Source organism: Neopsephotus bourkii, unplaced genomic scaffold, assembly GCF_033783945.1.
Source record: "Neopsephotus bourkii isolate Nb327-2 ecotype Australia unplaced genomic scaffold, CSIRO-AGI_Nbou_v1 NB_659, whole genome shotgun sequence".
NCBI lineage: Eukaryota > Metazoa > Chordata > Aves > Psittaciformes > Psittacidae > Neopsephotus > Neopsephotus bourkii.
Genome location: NW_026901158.1, coordinates 4,321,487 through 4,340,672, shown reverse-complemented (window position 1 = coordinate 4,340,672; position 19,186 = coordinate 4,321,487). Strand labels below are relative to the sequence as shown.

At 41.0% G+C, this 19,186-nt stretch overlaps 1 protein-coding gene across 4 annotated transcripts in view; it reads right to left on the bottom strand.

Annotated features, from left to right (window-relative positions):
* AK8 (adenylate kinase 8) overlaps positions 1-19,186 on the bottom strand; it is a 65,077-nt gene that overhangs the window by 786 nt on the left and 45,105 nt on the right. For 2 of the 4 annotated variants that reach the window (XM_061352697.1, XM_061352698.1), the window contains exons 12-13: positions 9,399-9,469; positions 1,525-1,605 (exon numbers count right to left, since the gene is read on the bottom strand). The exons of 1 other annotated variant lie outside the window; for it this stretch is intronic. In XM_061352697.1, coding sequence (XP_061208681.1) covers positions 1,525-1,605; positions 9,399-9,469 — 152 coding nt within the window. The remainder of the gene's footprint in view (positions 1-1,524; positions 1,606-9,398; positions 9,470-19,186) is intronic. One more of the 4 variants, XM_061352696.1, reaches the window with a different exon arrangement.

Genomic DNA, 19,186 nt, shown 5'->3' with positions numbered 1-19,186 from the left:
ACACAGAGATAGTGCTGCTGGTGTTTATATACTTCACACAAGGTGCAAAGAAATCCCTATTACATGCCCAATGCTCTGTGTTCCAGATCTAATCCCAAGGTAACATGTTTTACTTGTAATCTTTGACTCCTATCTTAAAAAAGGCACCTAAAAAGCCTAACCTTAAACCTTAGCATTAGCTAAAAACCTTTGCTGTGGTTTACTGTTTCCTGTGCCCTAACACAAAACCAGTTTATCCTTCTTCCTGTACAGCGAACTTTTCTGAAACTATTGGGATAGATGCAAAACCAAGGAGAGAAGCAGAGTCTCTGTGATTGCACAGAACTGTGTTACAGCTCCTGTTGGTACAATGATGTGGACACATAGCACATCATTATTATTTAAAGCACAGCTGAAGTCCACCCTCTTCACTGCACTGAAGCCAGCAATGCAGATTTAACATAATGCCAAGGATTAGATATAGTACCTAAAACAATTCAATTCACAATGAATTTGGAAGCAATAAAACCCAGAGTTTGGAAGAAGGAAGCGTGTTAACTGGAGCAGACACTGAACAGGCTAATCCTAATGATAAGAAATGCAAAGATGTGTGAATGATTTGCTTCATAGTGTTCATTTCTTTGGAACAACTGCATCACTTATTACTAAGCCAAAGAGAACAGTTACAGCAAATCACTGTTGCTGTCACAAGTTAATGTTGCACCTCAAGTGAGATGTCTGAATAATCATGTATCACTCTGGGATAAATCCAGTACTTATGACCTTAATCTTTGAGGGTTTGGTATTTGTCTTTGATTCCATAGGACACATTTAACCATTAGAAAAGTAAAATAGTGATTTAAAATTTAACTGTGGGGAATCATAAAACCAGCACAAGTGAAGTTGCAAATCCACAGCAATTCCAGCAGGTGTTTAGGAAGATATTTGTCACTTGTTCCTTCCCAAAAAAGGGTGGAGAAGACATGAAGGTCATTGGAGAAGTGAGATGATGTAACTGCCAGAGAGAGGCACAGCCACGTTTGAGAATCCAATCTTACAGGGACTCAGTGACTCAAGATTGCTCGCTTTACTGAGCAGGAAAGATATTAATATCTCACAGCAGACAGAACCATCACAGGAGCTGGGGAAGTAAAATGCAGCAAGTTTTCCATTTTTCCCCAGCTGGGAAGCCTTCAAAATTCCCATGGGAATGTCTGAAAACCACGTGCATTTAGGCTAGGTTTCAGACATCTTCCCTCAGCATTATTTTACCAATCAATTTAGTTACCATTAAAATATCAGACCTGAGCTACTTGCTACTGCAGATTTCAGGCTCTGCGGTTTTAAAATGTCCTCTTCTGAGAACAGGAGCAGGCAGGTGGGTTGGCTCTTGAGTAGCTATGAAAGTTTTAACTTTTCTTTTAAGGAATCCCTTAGCAAGAGTACAACATTCCTGAGTTTCCTTAGATTTCTATGAAGTCTATCTGGTGCTTTCATCTCACTGGCAGCCTTGCAAAATGTTAAACATCAGACAGGAGTGCTAACCTTTCCCCAGTGACAGGATCAATCCTCCGCTGAGACAGTCGTTCCACAATGGATTCATAAGGGAGATTAAAGAAAAATACCCTATGGAGAACATAACAATTAAGTGCATTAACATCCTGAGAACATCACTTGTGACCTTCAGAGTATGAGTTAATCCTTACCCAAACGAACGGCACACACAGATGTGGAAGTGACAGTACCACTCAAAACTGCAGCATCAGAAAAGATTAGCTTATGCACAGGGCCTCTCTCCTCTGGTTCTTCTCCTCACATCTGTTTAGTGTCCAACCTCATCAGAGCAGAAGTTCTTCAACACACAGTCTGTGTGTTGCTGTGTGCATTGACAGGCCTTAATCGACAATACCATGTGGACACTAGTGACTGAATTACAGCTGTAATATACAGTGTACACCACTGATGATCCCAGTCACATTACACTGTTGCATATAAGCTGTTGTGCCCATCTCACACTGACTCCTTGGAATTTTGATTCATTATCATGGCCCTGTTAATTTCATGTTGTCATTTAAAAACTCTCCAGCAGAAAATTCTTGACAAACTGTTGAGAATGAGTCCCCTGTCCCCCAGCTACTGGAGACTAAAGCAGATCTGGATGAAGATCACATTCAATGGTTAATTCAGAGCAAAATGAAAAATAAAGCTTCTTATGAAAATAAACTTTTACCAACTGAGCACGGCCTGAAGGCTGTAAAAACATCTCTCTTTATATTACACCTTCTCCTGCTGCTGCCTTCAAGGCTAGGCTTCCTATTTTCGTTTGTGTCTGCCTCTCACAAAAGATACTGTATGCTTTAGACATTCACCAAAGGAGCATTTTACACTGACAGGGTGGGATCAGACCAGATGAAAGGCTGAGCTTTACCTTGGCATGCACACAGCAGATTACTAGAATCCTTTGTAGGATTTAAAGTTATGAAAATCATCTCTCTCTTCAAATGTTTACAGATAATGACTTCTATTCACACTGTGGTAACAAAATAACAGCCAGGAATAAAACATTCAAGATCTCGGAGATTCCAAAGACAGGAAAAGAACAACAGTTTCAACACTCTTTTATCCCTTACACTCTTAACATTTTGTTTTTCTTTTTTTCTGTTGCCCAACAATGGCACAAAAATGTGATTGTCAGAACAGGTAACATCTGATGATATGTCTCAAGATGAATATTCTAGTAGAGAGGAACAACATTTATACAGTCATGATAATTGATACGGCTTCCTATTATATTCTGAAATAAACAAACCCACTAAAGGATTATAACCTGGCATATCAAGAAAGCTTGTCGTAATTCATAGTTACTAACACAAAAAAGTATTATGGTATTTGAAGCAGAAGAGCCTAAAAAAACTCCACTTAAAAAGCTGCCAACAAAATGAACTCTGAAAGCCTTGTCTGAGCTTCCCTTCTTTTTTATACAAGATGCTTCTTATTATCCAGTCTGGTGTCACCATTAAAGAAGAGTGTAGGGAGAAGATGTGGGAGAGTATAGACATCCCTGCTAATACACATATTTATTTTTTTCCCCCACATGCATCGTATAATGGCACACAGAATATACTACACAACAGCACCAACTCCTAATCCAGTGGTCCTTCCAGTGAAGGTGGGATGCCTCACCTTGCCATACCACAGGGTATGGCAGGGTACAGATAAAGAGAAAACAACACTCCCCAGGGCTGTCAGTTCAAAATCGTTCAGAAACAGGGAAAAAAGATGAAGGGGAAAAACACTGACAGAACTACTGTCGAGACTTCAAATACTTCCAATTAGAAAGCTTTATTATTGTTTTGAAGGAGAAACATACCACACACAGTCTATTATGCAGCCCCAGGAGGCTTACTCACATGAGTAAAGCCTACTTACATGTATGTACTTTCAGCAAAGTGGTAGTCTTGGGTATATGATATATCTGCTTCAGCCTCTCTCAAGGTGTTTCTGAGCAACATTTTGCCTGTGTCCCTGTCTCAGGCTACTATGACTCTGATCACATAACAAACTTGACCCTCTAAATGTCCAGAAAACAGGTTTGTTGGATTTCCCTTGGAAATCCTCCTAAGACACAGGGCTGCGCTCATGACATTGATCAAGCATTTACAGCAATAGCTGGAACAATGCCCTACAAGTACTGGATTCACCTCCAAGCAGAGCTTGGCCCCTTTCACATACCAGCTGTAATTCTTTTTTCACATAAATGCATCCTCTGTAAAGCTTGCTTTAGGAATCAGCCAGGCTTTGTATGTTGTAATGTGTCACAACTTCTATCAAGGGGAAATATGAAACAGATGTCATCAGAATTGGTAGACAGGAAGGCAAGGAAACACAGCCTCGTATCAAAGTATACTACATTATACTGCTAGATTAGCATCCAGCACAGCTTCCCTTTCAGAGCTGGCAAGCTGTTCGTTCAGCTCTGCAACAGGTGAGTAACGTCAATCAGTAGCAACATGAGGTGTGCATGGGGAGGGCTGGGCAGAGATGCACCAAGAAACCTCACTCCTGCATCACAGGCTCAGCATCTACCTAAAATCATTGGCAGTCAGTTACAAACTGGTGCCCTGTGGGCTACAGCTCAGCAGAGCCTCTCAGCACAGGATTCTGAGGACAAACTAACTACCATTGAGTGGCAACACTGCTGTTAGATGCAGGACTGAAGCCAAATGGTTTGTAAGTAAAGCTGTGTCCTCTCTCCTTTGTTCTCCTCTCCCAGGAGAAGCATGTGAGAGAAGTTCCAGTCCTGTCAGCAAGCTTGCATGGACAACAAAACCATGAACTCACATGTTAAAAGGGAAAAAAAATATCTTGGGTGAGAATCTTGCCTCTTCCTCACTGTACTTGACATCACTTACCTGATCTATCACTGCTTTCGGATACATTAGAGAAATTAAACTCCAACAGATTCATAATGTTGATGACACCTTCACTGTGTACCTAGTCAAATGAGAACTAGTGGCCTTTGGATGGCAATGAAATATATAAGGCCTCTACCAGCTGGAATATAATGTCATTTTCCTACCAGCCATCTGGCATTCCAAAAGGGTATTCCAATTACTTCTGGCTTCTGACTATTCAGACAGTGTTGTCTAAGATCCTAGAGGTCACCAAGGCATCCTGATGGCTTCCCTTTGCAGACAGAGAGACGAGAAGGTAAAAGTATGGGTGGCACAAGTTTTGTTTCATGCCTGATCATGAGAGCATTTCTGGAAAAACGTGTCACAGCCATCCAATAAGTGAAGAAAGGTTTTCTGACCTACACAACGGCATTCAACTAATTCTGAACTGCATTTGTTCCAGATGGCAACCAACCTAGTTAATCCAAGTGATTAACAATTGACAGCGCTCAGAGTTGTCCTCAGGAGAATTTTTTTTCGTGGTAGTTTTCCTGTTTTGTGGACATAGTCACCAAATTAAAACACCTATAATGGAAAAATTAGGAATGTTTCTATAAGACAAGCAAGTGCTGCATGCCTGAATTCTTCTATCCCTGAGCTAGGGATTAAGGCAAACTCCTCCTGTGCACTGACAGTCCTTGTCCAGGATGGCTCCACTGCCTTGCCAGCTGCCTTCACATCTCCAGAGAACTAAAGCTCTGCCTGTAAGCCATGGCCTTCCACCAGTTTTGGTGCTGTAATTTAAACATAGCTGTTTGATGAAGCTGACCTACGTGGATGAGATGTTGGCTGTTCTAGACCTGAACTATCTACTTAGGTCAGATCCCCATCCTTGTCATTTCCCACTTCCTGGAGTTGCTCTGGACTGACATTGGTGGAGAGGAGCCAGGCTCTTTTTGTAAAATTATCATCTGCAGAATTTGACCTATACCATTAAATCCAATTGAATTCATACCTTGCTTTCATTTAAGGATGAAAAGACAATGCAAGATGATATCTAAGACAGAATCCTGACTCTCTTGCTGGTTTTAATAGCAGAGACTACTGACTTGCTTATGGCTATACCAGGGCCAGATCAAGCCTTGCAGTCAAGTTATGACGCTTGAATTAAAAAAAATACAGCATGAAACAACACTGGGCCACTTCTAATGCAGCATTTCAACCTTTGAGTTGAAACTGCAACTTTAAAAATAGCAAGCTATTAATCTTTCTCTTATATTCTTAACTCCTATAGATCTTCTCCCTCATAGGCAGGTACCAGCTGCCATATTTCCATTCTTCATGCTCTGCGCTCTGCAAAAAAAAAAGAGGCCCCTGCTGGCCAATTCTTGTTTAAAATTGTGCATAATTGATAGTGGCAAATCTACCCCAGCTGTGTCTAAAGCCTCTCCAGGGGCAGGAAAAACACTCTCTGTGACTGTCATTAACTACTAAATTAGCAAGTGCTCCTGGCAGTTTACAACGTACCACATCAGTCTGCTTAAAAAAAAAGAAGGATGTAAAGATCAGATGCCTGTGTGGTCTCAAAGTTACAGCAAACTTCGCTGGCAGAACTCTGACAGAACCTCAGCTGAAGAGAAGGGGAAAGAGAGAGCAAGAGAGAGAGAGAGTGAAAGAAAGAGGAAGAGGGGAATGAGAGGAAGGGGCACAAAGTTACACTCTTTTTTCAGGCAGACAAATATAAAATGTTAAATTCACGGGTAGAAAATTGAGCCTTTCAGAGGCACGGTGCATCCTACTCAATATGGAGAAATCAATGCAGTGTTATGTGATTCTATGGCACAATTCCCCATGGAAAGTAACTCTCCTTGAGGACTTGGTTCTGGCAATGCAATAGCTACAATTTTTGTAATAGAGTTATAAAGCTGAAAAAGAGATGAGGCTGTTGAAGTGTACGGATGCAGTAGCTCTCTAAAAGGCTACCACAGGTAAAATGTTTATGTGATCTCTGGTACAAATGCAAGCTCCTCCCTTTGGTTCATAAAACAGCCAAAGCAGGTGGAGAAGGAAATAACACACTTCTTGCAAAAGGACAGAAAAGCCTTGGGGGGCACCATGGAATCAGCTGGCAGAGAGACAAGGAACATCTCCAGCAACTGCCCTGAATTTGGCTAAACTCTAAAGCCCATTATTAAAATTCACCATAATTTTTTTTTTAAAGTTTCCAGAAGTGCATACAACTGTACAAACTTCTGGATCATCCAGGCACCACAAGCCAGAGAGGAATGGGATGACAGGCTTGGCCAAGATACAAGAAAAATCTGCATTGCAGAAAGGTTTTTTTCTTGGGTAGCACTATTGAATTATCACAGTAATAGAGCAAATCAAGTTAGTGGTTCAAGCTGACAGGTACAAGGAAATTCAGGTTTGAATCCAAGTGACTAATCCCAGCTAAAACCCAGGTCATTTTGTCTTTATAGACTTCCTAGCCAGAGATACCTGACTTGGATCAATTAGGTCCCCTAAAGAATGTTCCCTTTCTTGCAATATAAAGACACCTTGAACCTGAAACCTTGGCAAAGCCTCTTCTCAAGCACTAGGGGCCCAGCCACAGGATCCTGAGCACGTTATATTTCCATAATTACATTCTGCAATCCCCAAATCCTCTCTTAAAATTTAAACAGATTACATAGATCCCATCTACCTTTTCCTCAGTCTTGCTCAGATTTCTCTCAATGCTCAGTTTCTCTTTTATGTTCTCAATAAACCAGGCATTTTGCCCATGGGTAACCAGACTACAAAGGATCTTCTGAAGCTGTACTATAGACTGGACATGGATCTTAGTTTACATCTTACTCTAAATACTCCTTCTGCATGTCTCTGCAATGGATGAAATGATCCTTATTTCTTATTTATAGAAGGAGCTTCGGGAGGTTTTATTCAATGATGTCTTTTAAATTCTGGGATATGTTCTGATGAATGATGCTTGATTCTATTTTGGGAAGTAATTTCACCCTCTAGGTTTTGACCATAAGGGAAAATACATTGCATAAATACTAAAACACAGGTTAATCGGCACAAGTGTTTTGCTCATTGAGTTCCTATACGGATTCAAGTGATGACAAGCTGCTCCCAGACACTGGATCTTTCTTTTCAAATGGATGCATTTCTGTCCAATAACCACAACAGGCAGCTAAGTGGGGCACTATTCCCAGGACATGGCTTCTGGCCAGGGGAGCAAGATGAACAACATCCTTCATAGCTGCAGATGTTCCTTGCCTTCACCAGCAGTGCAGAGTAATGACTATTAGATATTTTCCACCCACCAGTTAGATGTGCTCAGCCCCCAACAGTCCAGACAGCTGAGGTGGCAGGGTCCCTGCTGCATCCCACCCCACCAGCCTGGTATCTCAACAGCATCTCAGCGGGTGCCACATCACCCTAAGCAGAGGGAGCAGGCGCAGCCCTGCTAGGTAGCACTGTCTTTCTGCTTTACAGAACAATGGGCTGGAGCTTGAGCTGGGATAAAGCAAAGTCACTCCATTGGCATCACACAGATTTACACCAGTGAAAAACCCCAGGCCTTCTGGCAGTAAAAGCCATTCCACGTGGAAGAGCTCCTGCTTGCGTAAATGCTCCATCAGCACAGAAAGGGCATGCATACACAGAGCAAGTGTTTTCATACTCGAGGCTTTACCAGAATCTTGAAGCTTCTTTTGTGAAGGCAGTATTAACTCTTGCCATACGTAATAAATGGTTTGGATGCATTGGTACCTCCATTCGAAACTGGTTTACATTTCTATCCTCATTTTTATTCTTTGCCTCCTTCTTACTCTCAGCTGTTATTCCAGCATCTCTGCAGTCCCCCTGGAGTTCATTCCAGTGGTGCTTTGTGAAAGACAGAGTAAGATGGCAGCCAGCACTGCTTTAGAGTAACGTGGCTGGCACGATTTCCACTCTCTACAAGGTTAATCAAATTCAGTCTCAGATAATCGAAAGCCTCTGCAGCCCCAGAGGCCTGAGGTCAGGAACCTGAACCCGCTTCCCCAAATGCAGTCCTGTTTCCTCAGATGCTTGCAACCCTCCCCTGCAATAATTAGATTCTGCAAAGCAAGTCTTGAGTGAAGCAAGAACTCCAGGGTTAAGGACTAGCAAACTCTTACCAGAACTGATGCCTTTGCTACCTGTCTGCAGCCTTTCTGTTACACCTCCTGCTCCTAACGAGGATCCCATACTTATTAAATAAATAGAATGAAATTTATAGTGAATGATACATTAACACACCCTCCCCCCCCCCCCACACTCATCACTTACACTAACTTTTGTTGTCGGTAGGATATTTAGGATGTAAAATGAAATAAATAAAAGAATTTACACCAAAAAAGTGTATGATTCAGGGGCAAGGGGAGGGAATAAAAGAATGGATTATAATGTGTCATTTTATATATGTGTCAAAGGAAACCAATTTCATAATAGGGAATAAAAATTCCCTGTTTAAATACTGTCAAATAAATCCTCAAATGTAATAGGGTTCACTTCTGGGGAAAAGAAAACTAAATCTGATTAAATATTAATGTGCCGTAGTATTAATTAAGAGAGAAAAAAGTCCATCAAGAGAACCCCAATATGTTTACTGTGTCCCCAGGAAGCTGGAAAATTTCACAATCAAGTGTGTAAATGTTCTAAAAAAGGGTCCTGAATATTTTATGAATATTTGTCATAAAACAGAAATAATAACCACTGTGCAGAGCTATTAGAATTAATATTTATGCTGCCCGCCATGAAATATTCATGGGGACGGAGAAAGGGGGGCCCGTAAGACAAGAATTAATTTACATTGGGCTTGGTTTACCCGCTGGCTTGATGTTTAAAGACGGGTTGACAAGCCTCCATATGAATCCGTCAGTCACTTGCAGCAGTAGGTGGGGTGAAGGCAGGGGGAGGCGGGGGGAAACGGGTCCAAGCTGCTGACAGCACACAGATTGAGTTTCTGACAGCCCTTAAAAAATCTAAACGGCCCCCCACCTTTTTTTCCTTCTTCCATTGCCCAAGGCGCTCTGTACTGCCACCGTTCATCCGATCTCCCCTTCCATCTGCTGAAATTAAGGAATTAATGAGCGCTATACACTTTACAGCGGGCCCCAGGAATGTTTACTGGTGATTAAATTATAATGCAGCCAAGCTGTATAATTCATGAACCAATTAAAGGAAGTGTTAGTTGATTTGATGGGATGAGGACGTACAAAAAGCATTTAACTAATAGGGAACCGTGGGCTGCCGGTCGCTTTGGCTTTCTCGGATTACGCGGCTAATTGCTCTGCTTTATAGGGCTGTCACAGATAGCCATACATATTTCATTGTTCTCAAATACTTCAATTGTTTGCTTTCGTGTTGCTGCTGTAATATGTAGAAGCTCAGCCAAACTTCAGTGTAGTTAAAGCACTACTCTGCAAAAGCAGGTTGCTTTGGGAGGAGGGAGGAATGAGAGGGGCAGGAGGAGAAGGCTGGCTGACAAAGGAGTAACTTAAAGCCTCAGAGTTAAATGTCACTCAGCAATTACATGATTAAAAGGTGCAACATATGATAGTCTTTTGTTTTACAACTTTTTGGACACTAATATTCTATGCTGACTTCACTGAAGAGAAAATATTGGCATGCTAAGCTGCGTTTCTTTTTTAATACTGTGGAGGAAAAGAAGGTGGAGAGGGAAGTAGATTTTAAAAACCATCAGGGAGGAGCTAGATTGCTGCAGTTATCAAGAATAACACATCGTGGTTTAACTTCCATGGATCAATATTCTAAAATACACGAGAGATGAAGGAGGTTGATTTCCCATTGGGAGAATGCTCAGTGTGTAATTCTGAGAGCTGCTGAATTGTGCTAGCTAGTCATGCCAACAACTTCAGTTTATTACACAAGGAATGGGGGAATTTACCATTTCTGCTGTTTTGAAAAGTACTCCCCCTCAGCTGACAGGCCACAGGATTTTATTAAATGGATTCTCTTGCTTTGAACAGGCCTATCAGTCAAGTTACTTCTGTCCTCACACATCGTTCTAGCAATGAAATCCCCAACCCATATACAGAAGTACACGTATTGCTGCAGGAATTAGGTGCTATCAGATAAACATCACAAACATGTGCATTAATTTGTGGTTAGACCCTGAAATCTATTGAATAAAGAACAAGCTGGGTAAATACACTGTTTCTGCAGCTCAGTGATGGAGACTGCAAACTTCTGTGGGTCTCTAATGAGGTATACTGCCACCCACCTGAGGAACACCATGGTAAATCTTCACCTCCTCTCTAATTTAGAGCTTTACATTTCAAAGTGTTGTACAAACACCAGCTGAATGACTTTCAAGATATCCTATTATGTAAAGCTCATAATCTGGTTCATCCCTTTCCTTACACCCGCTCCCTCCAGGATTTGGCTTTGGAAAGCAGTCCCTGTGGAGTGTCCCCACTGACGCTCCGGTGGGCTTCTGCTCTACAGCACAGAGCATGAAATCCCACCGCCAAATCTGCCCACACCAGTAAAGGCAAGAGGGGATGCTGGCCTGCCAGAAGCAAAACTCTGTGCAAAACCACACCAGTTTTAAGAAAGGTTGTGTTAGGCAGGGACAGCCAACAGCTGGGGCTACGGGTAGCTCTTCAAAACATGACAGGTTCACTTTGACATTCCAGTTATGAACCATCTCCCAGCCAAGCGCCAGAACATTAAGCTAAGAAAATCCATCCCTGCTCTCCTGTTGGAATTGTTCTGTTTTGTATAAAGAATTACATCAAACCAGAAAAGCAAAATATCTCTGCAGTTCAATGCAGGTGTTCACCAGGGAAGCGAGACACATTCAGTGAATACTTGCTTTCTTCTACAAAGCAGAGCAAGCCTAAGAAGCCAGAAAGGAGGTGAACATCCCATCTCCTATGGCAGCGCTCAGATTAGCAGACTAGGTATTGTCCAGGTGGAGAGATAGGTGAGAAATAAAAATCTTGGGATATTAAAAGAAAAACAATTTCTTGTATAGATTGACCCTGATGTTAAAAAGATAGTATGCCAAAAAAAATATAAAAATTTCCTTTATTCATAACTAGCATATATTGTTAGTTTGTACCTAGCTTCTGCATTAAGTAAAGCAAAACTTTGGCTTAAGACATTAGTTTAATAGGTAGTCTCCAAAATAAGGATAATGACACCAGTTACACAGCAGAAAAACTTGTCATTAACCCACAGTGTGGTTGAGTAAAATGGAAATTGGATTGACTGTTCAAAAGAGAGGTTTAAGTTGTCTGGGAGATAAAGTTGATCCTCAACCCACCTAAGTGGGCGGTGCCTGGGATCTGAAATATGACTAGCCAGATAATCATCTGGTCACACACACAGTTGAAAGGCAACATGTGATCTTGGTAGGCTTTGAATTATAACATTCTTGGATTAAAGACATCTGCAATTTGGTAAAAACCATTAAATATGCCTGGGATAACAACAAAAAGTGTGTATGTTTGTGTGGACAAACTAAATAACCTCACACACTGGTCTCAGAATCAGTGAGCTGCACCAATGTGGGCCTTACATGGGGAAAAAGCAGGGGTGGGACTCAGGCCCAGGAACCGCTTTCTGCCAATGATTGCTAACAGGAAACATCAGAACTTTCCAATGTCAAGAAATCAAAGGAACTGCAGAAAGTATTTTCTTCGTTGCCTTTTAAGTGCCCTGGATATAATCAATCACACAAAAAAACCCCACTCCTGTATTTTGGTTCAATGTGGAAAGGGCTATTTGCATTTCAATATGTTCAACTTATACTGCCAATAAAAACACGGAATCATGAAGAAGAGATCAGGCCACTGGAGTGAAAAACAAGAGATGACACCCTGCAGACCTTCCAGATAAAACAACTCCTTGTAACATTTCTGTTGACGTCCCAGTATTTCTGAATGATTGGGTTTTCAAATGAGATCAGTCAGCATGCAAATGAGAAAACAGGATCAAGACATCTCCCATAGCTGATTGGATAGAGAAATTATCAAAAGACCCTTTTTTCATATCAAATTTCCATCACAAAAGGTCAAACTTTCAACTCCCATTACTTTTGCTAACTGCATTTTACTGTGCCTGCCAGCTCATTGCTGCTGCTGTTTCCAGAGGAAAAAAGAGAGAAGTAACAAATGATTACATCTTCCCCCACATCTGTCACACAGGATGGACAAACATTTTCTAATCTTACACTATTTTTTCTCTACAGCCCTCAAAATCCTTGCAGCCAAAACATCACTTCTAACCTAATTGGCTATTCCCAGGTTGTTTTTATTTTTCTTACAGGTTTCTTTCTTATTTTCTAGCCTACAGACAGACAAGAGCATCAGCTCTGTTGCCAGAATGTTTTGTTCTACAGTTTGGCTATTTAAAATACTTTTTGATGTGTGCTTTTATATATTTCCTTGTGTTGTCTGGCTGGAGTGATGCCTAAATACTCACACAATGGATGTTCCAGAAAAACAAGAGACAAAGAAAGAGCATCATTTCCCCTGAAATTCTCACATAGTTGTATTTTCTCCTGCAGTCCATCCCTGACAACAAACATTGCTTGGCCCTCTGTAGATTTTGATCCATTCTTCTGGTGAACATCTGATCATGGCCTGGACTCCAAGGCTTTGCCCTGCCTGCTCAAAACACTGAGCTCTTGCAAATTCAGAGGACTTAACACCCTTGTGACCAAGTAGAGGAGCAGCACAGCACCCCAAGGTCTCATCCACTGCTTTTCTAGGTTTAAAGCTGAATTTTGGAGCAGCAGAGATAGCAAGTGGGGCTAAGATGATGACATTAGTAATACAGGACTCAATGTATTTGTTGCTACTCCACCCATAAAAATTCTCTCTCAACATTCTTATCATTGCAACATATATAACCCATCAGATTAGTACCCAGAGATTTCTGTTCTTCTGATTTTCTCTATTGTTCTTATTACTCAACAACTAAATGTTTCACAAAGCCATTTCCTACAGAAATATTTATGTTCCCAAATGTTTATTGCCCCCTCTATCATGATCAAGCTTTTATGAGCACTCTATACAGAACTCTGAATTAAATACATAATTTCTGATCTATCAGATCTTGGCTTGATGCTGTGTTTGTTTTATACGGCAAGGCATTGCAGTGAACTACACTTACAGAATACCTTACAGAAAAACTAACTTATACAGTAAAGATATTTTCATCCAACATTGTGTGCGTTGGTGACTACAGAAAGTTAATGAGGACCAGGAGGATGTAGGGTTTAGATTCCAGCAAAGGCACTTACTCATTGTGCTAGATTTTCTGAACAAACATTTTAGGTAATTCCTACACAGCTGCGGACATTAGGCTCTGTACCAAGCCAGATACAGCCTAGGTACAGAGCCAACAGAACTCGAAGGAGATGGAGGATGATCCTTGTAAGTGCTACACAAATGCATCTCCCTCGCTTGCTCCACATCACACAGGTATCCACAGCTGCACAGAGTAATTCACTCTGCAGTGGCCTATTTCTGCTGGTGGCTGTGAGCCATAACCAGTAAACAGACCACACTGTTAGCTGGCTCCAGGATTACTCCTTCATCTTTGCTTTTTCATTTTTCTTCTCCTTCTGACCAAAAGTGCCTGTGGCAACTTGTGAATGTCTGTATGTACTCAGTAAACTAAACTTTTGGCCTCTTTATCATATCAGATCAAGGCAAAATTGAGCTCCTTCGTACTCAACAAATGCCAGTCATAGAACGCAGGAAGACTGCATGCAAGTTCTCCAGTGGCAAAATAATGGTGACTGTATTTTATCTATAGGTCTTTACTCTTCACAAATCTATTACTATTGAAACAGTAATCTTCAGGCCACCTAAATGGATAAAAAGTCATTTTCTGAAAGGTTAACATTTGTAGTATTCTCTTTTTTTCCTGGGACAGGTTTGGTCAAAGGCTGTCCAGGATGAACTGGGGATCTCAGTCACTGGATAATGTCTGGAGTTCCCATGATTTAATAATAGGCTTTTCAATGTAGCTGAAAAAACTCTAAGACGATTGTGAACTGGAAGCTGTATTTGACATTCAGAACTGAGGAGTGGCCTTCCAACAACAAGTTGAAAGTTAGGCGTAGCAAGTTAGTCTTGAATTGACTGCACAGGCAACTTTTAAACAGAGTGGGGGTTTTGTTTCATCTAAAAGGTACTATAGTTCAAACAAGACTCTGAATCTGTTGCGAATTACAATGTGTTTGGAATTAACCAAACAGAACCTGGCATCTAATCAAAAATAAAAACATGGATTTTTAGTCCTAGAACTGTTTCAGATAAAAAAGATTCCTGTTCTCTAAGATGCCTAACAGCTTTGCACGACTGTTTGTACTCAGAAATAAATTGAAGGTAGGGGCACCCACCTTCACTTGCAGTTTGTACACATGAGGAAAATGTGAAAAGCTGACTGTTTATAGTTATTTTCTCCCTGATACAACATAGAATCCTCCCTAAGATCTGAATGGGAAAAAACCTGTTTACAAAACCCAGTCCTCTGGTTCTTTCAAGGGCAAAACTTCCAGGTTACATAACAATGCAGGATTTTCAGACCATGCTGTTGTTCATACAGCCACACAAATCCACTGGCACAGAGCTGCTTCGTGCACCATGTGAGAATTGAACATATTCACAAATATCAGACCTTCACAGCATGTTTTTACAAGGGCAGGGAAGAACCAGAACAGGTTTTTGTGTACGCTTCCAGTAAAGAGCTTTCACTGCCATTAACATCAATCAGCCCCAAATACCAGCAGTGATATAGCATCTTTCATTAAAACAATACTGCCCCTTCTTTCAGAAGAGCTGCCACTTGCCATTTCTTTTAGGTAATCAGATAGCTGTTAATTAATAAACCTGTCAGGTGAATCGTCCTGCTCCGGTCATCATTATCCATTCTGTAACAGAATCCTGCTATCATCACTGCTATCCACCCCATAGCTTCCAGCTCAATTAACTTAATGCTATGCAAATGAGAGGCTCTCCTCATCATTAGCTTATAGACCACAAATGTTAATAACATAATTGGGCCTTCAACAGGGTAATTAGACACGATTTCTTCCATTAGTCTTACAAGGCTAATTATTGTTGATAGGAGAGAGGGGATGAGTCCCAGTGCTGCATGCAAAGAGGGGCAGCTGGTTAAAGCAAATATAGACAAAACATCAACAAGGTAAAACAACAGTTGAGATCTATAGCAGGGTCAGGTAGGGGTGGCGTGATGAGAAACTTAGGAACCACCTGAGAAATTCTGTACAAGTCAGGAACTAAAACCAAATATTCAGCCTGAATATGGAACCCCCCTGCACTTTGCAGTAAATCAACATGATGCTTAAGAAATCGGAGGAAGCCACTCAAGATGTTGCAGACAGGACAATGTGGAAACTGTACTGAATGAAATTCCTAGGTTTGTAATGCAAATACACAGCTATAGAAGAGACCTTAAGAGCTGCATCTGGTCTTCCATCTCCCCTGTCATTACATCCAAGCTTCTCTCCTGCCATCAGTGGTTTTGCTGTGTTTTGTTGGGTTTTTCTGAGTAACAGCTACTTGCTTTAATAATTACAGAATTGGAATAAGGAATTATTTAATAATCACAACGGAAAATGCATTTCAGCAGTTTATTCACAGCTAATAAGAGGCTGGATCCAGTATAATGGAGTGGCAGTAACAGTTTTAGCAAAAGAAAAAAAACGGCAGCAAGTTTCCAAGCGAAGGTTATAATTTGAATGGTGCAATGAAAGGTAAGGGCTTGCTGCTGCACCAGTTAATCCTATTCAGTCTCCTCCATGGAGGTTAGACATGTACAACTGGAGAGAGACTTCTGTGAAGGAACTGTGCTTTTAAAAGGAGAAAGTGAACTTTACAGAAATATGGCAAGTTCACGACATACTTTGCTTTGACAGTCCAGTGTTTTACTGCAAACACTGCTAAGAAAAATACAGCAATCTGAAGAGCCCACAGGACTCAAGGGGTTGAGAAACCAGATGATTTCTTTATTTTGTTTCTGTTTTCTTTAATGCTGAGGCACACTCAGAGCCAGTACAAATCCTTCGATTTCACTAGAAGTATCTGAGGAGGAACTGCTCTTTCTATGTACTTAGCCCAAAAATCAACTTAAATTATGTTCACAAAGTAGCAGCATTTTCTAGAAGGTTAAATAAAACAATTATTTTGTAAGTGGCTACACCTTGATCTTCGGTCAGTTATATGAAAAGAACAATAGAATTAGAAACCTTGCATTTGTCATAAGGGATCATTCCTACATCTTTCCCACAGAATAAGCTATGACAATTTTCAGTTCTGCTCTTTAAATTGCCCTGTACTTGCTAAATTTATTTACTAGAAAATTCTGAGCAAATACCTTGTTCCAAGGCAAACAGCAGTAAATCCACTGATGCTTTAATGAAGATTACACTTTCGAATCCTCATGGTAATGACAAACGAGTCTCCATTCAATATGCAATATTACTTGACAGTTTTAATCACTCAAGCCGTATTATATTTGCTACAGACTGATGCACTTGTCTTCCCAGATCTTCAGCTTGGAGAATCTAAGCGAAAGCAGCATAATGCCTGTTCTGCCTGTGGTTTTCAGTATGGGCCAATTTTGCCAGACACACTAGCTCCAAGTAATGGCTTACGCTGGGATTAGTCTCCAGCCCAAAGAGACTACTAAATCAGAGCATGGCTGGCACAATCTTAAGTTTTAACTCCAGAATTCCTGAGTAATCATGGAGTTCAAAGGTAATGTGCATTTGTAATGAAGTTTCTCAGTATCAGACTGCAGTTGCAGTAACAGACTTTCATGAATTCAGTTTTAACCTGTACAGATGTAATGGTGACACTTTCCACTACACCAGATTGCTTCAATCACCACCCAGACTGGCTTTGAACACTACCAGGGATGGGCCAGCCACAGCTTCCCTCGGCAACCTGTGCCAGTACCTCACCACCCTCACAGGGAAGAATTTCTGCCTAAGAGCTCATCTCAATCTCCGCTCTTTCAGCTTAAAGCCATTCCCCTTGTCCTATCTCTACATGCCCTTGTAAAAAGTCCCTCTCCAGATTCCTTGTAGGCCTCCTTAAGGTATTGGAAGGCTGCTATAAGTTCTCCCCAGAGCCTTCTCTTCTCCAGGCTGAACCACCCCAACTCTCTCAGCCTGAATGTTATCCTAGATGTTATCTACTATTTTTACAGAGTTTTCTCTCTCTCTCCAGTTAGGTGTTGAGCTCAGGCAGTCTTGATACCAGTGGCATCTTCTGAGAAAAATGGTTTCAATCTATAGGCGACAGCAGTCTTCAGGTCTCCTAATGTCTCCTCATTCGTGAGAGAGCTACTGCAGAAAAATAACCCTCCTTTCAGCAGCAAAAAGAATGGCAGGATTTTGCATGCGGCTTTGGGTGCTTAAAATACAAAAATAAAAATATTGACTTATAAGTCAATATTTTCTCCTTCTTCTTAGAAGTCAATAGCTTTTCTCCTTTCTCTTCCTGGAGACTTAGGAAGCTTGTTGAAATCAGAGATCTCCTTAATTGCTGTATCCAGGATTTCACCACAAAAACTCCATCAAAAGGAGCTTGTATGAGGTAACTTCTAAATATAATACCTGCCTCCCACAGCTGATGCCAAATATACCTTCTATTCTTGCTGGAACAGAATAAACTTGTGAGAGCGAATGCAGCATCCTACTGAAAGCCAATGGAAGAATTTTAAAACTGCATTTGAGGTTTTGCTATTGTTGGCTCAAGATGCATATTAAGCCCTTTCCCCAGGATAGAAAGGACAGGTAGAATGTGCAGAAGTGATAATTTTTTACTGTAATCATCCAATCTGCTTAAGGAGCTGCTTCCATCAGTTTTGTGTAGGGCAAGAATCTGTGTGCAGCTTTTCCACTACCTGTGGAGAATTAGTTGTCACTATTAAGTAGCCCATGGGTGTGACTGCTTAACAGAGCCTTCATGCCAGAGCAATTACACCTTTCTATGCACAGCTGTTACACATAAGGTAACTGGAGCTTCCCTGATATATTTTGCCATTACAGAGTGCTCAGCGATGCCTTTTGCAATAGAGGCAGATCAGGAAACAAAGGTAATGGACTTAATTAAAATCTTGTCAATGAACTGGGTAAGTCTCAAAACACTCGCATCAAGAGATAACACAATGGCTGAACTGTTGTAGCTTGGAAAAGGCTACACGGGTAGCAATTATGGGTTAAACTGGTTCCATTCACTCAGTGAAGCTGACTGATCATTCACCAATCCAGATCAGAGGAAGATTCATTAAGTTTGCTCTGTAAGCACAATGTGTAATGGATTTTGTTTGGGAAGAAAAACTTTGTGATGAAGAATTCATCACCTAAAACACACTTTCCAAAATACATTTCTATTTCATAAACCCAGCACTGACCTCAAGAAGATCCTGCCCCTTTAGCTTCCAGTGTCTCACCCCTTAGTTTTTACCAAACCAGTCACTCTGCCTTTGAACATGCCAGGGAAGGAGGAAGAAACTATCTGAGATGGGAGAAATGATATCCAAAGTGATAATAAAAAGGCAACCAATTAGCATGAGTGAAGACAGTAGTCAGTAAACCAGCAACTATATAATGGCTCTGGTAAGAGTGAGCTGCTTTCTAATCAGAAGAGACAAAAAATGAGAATGACTGAAACAGAATTCATCTGCCTATTATTTTTACTACACTTTCTATAAATTAAGCAAAATCCTACATAAGACACTTGGACTTTTCCTACTGTTTCTCTCCCTCCCTGGTG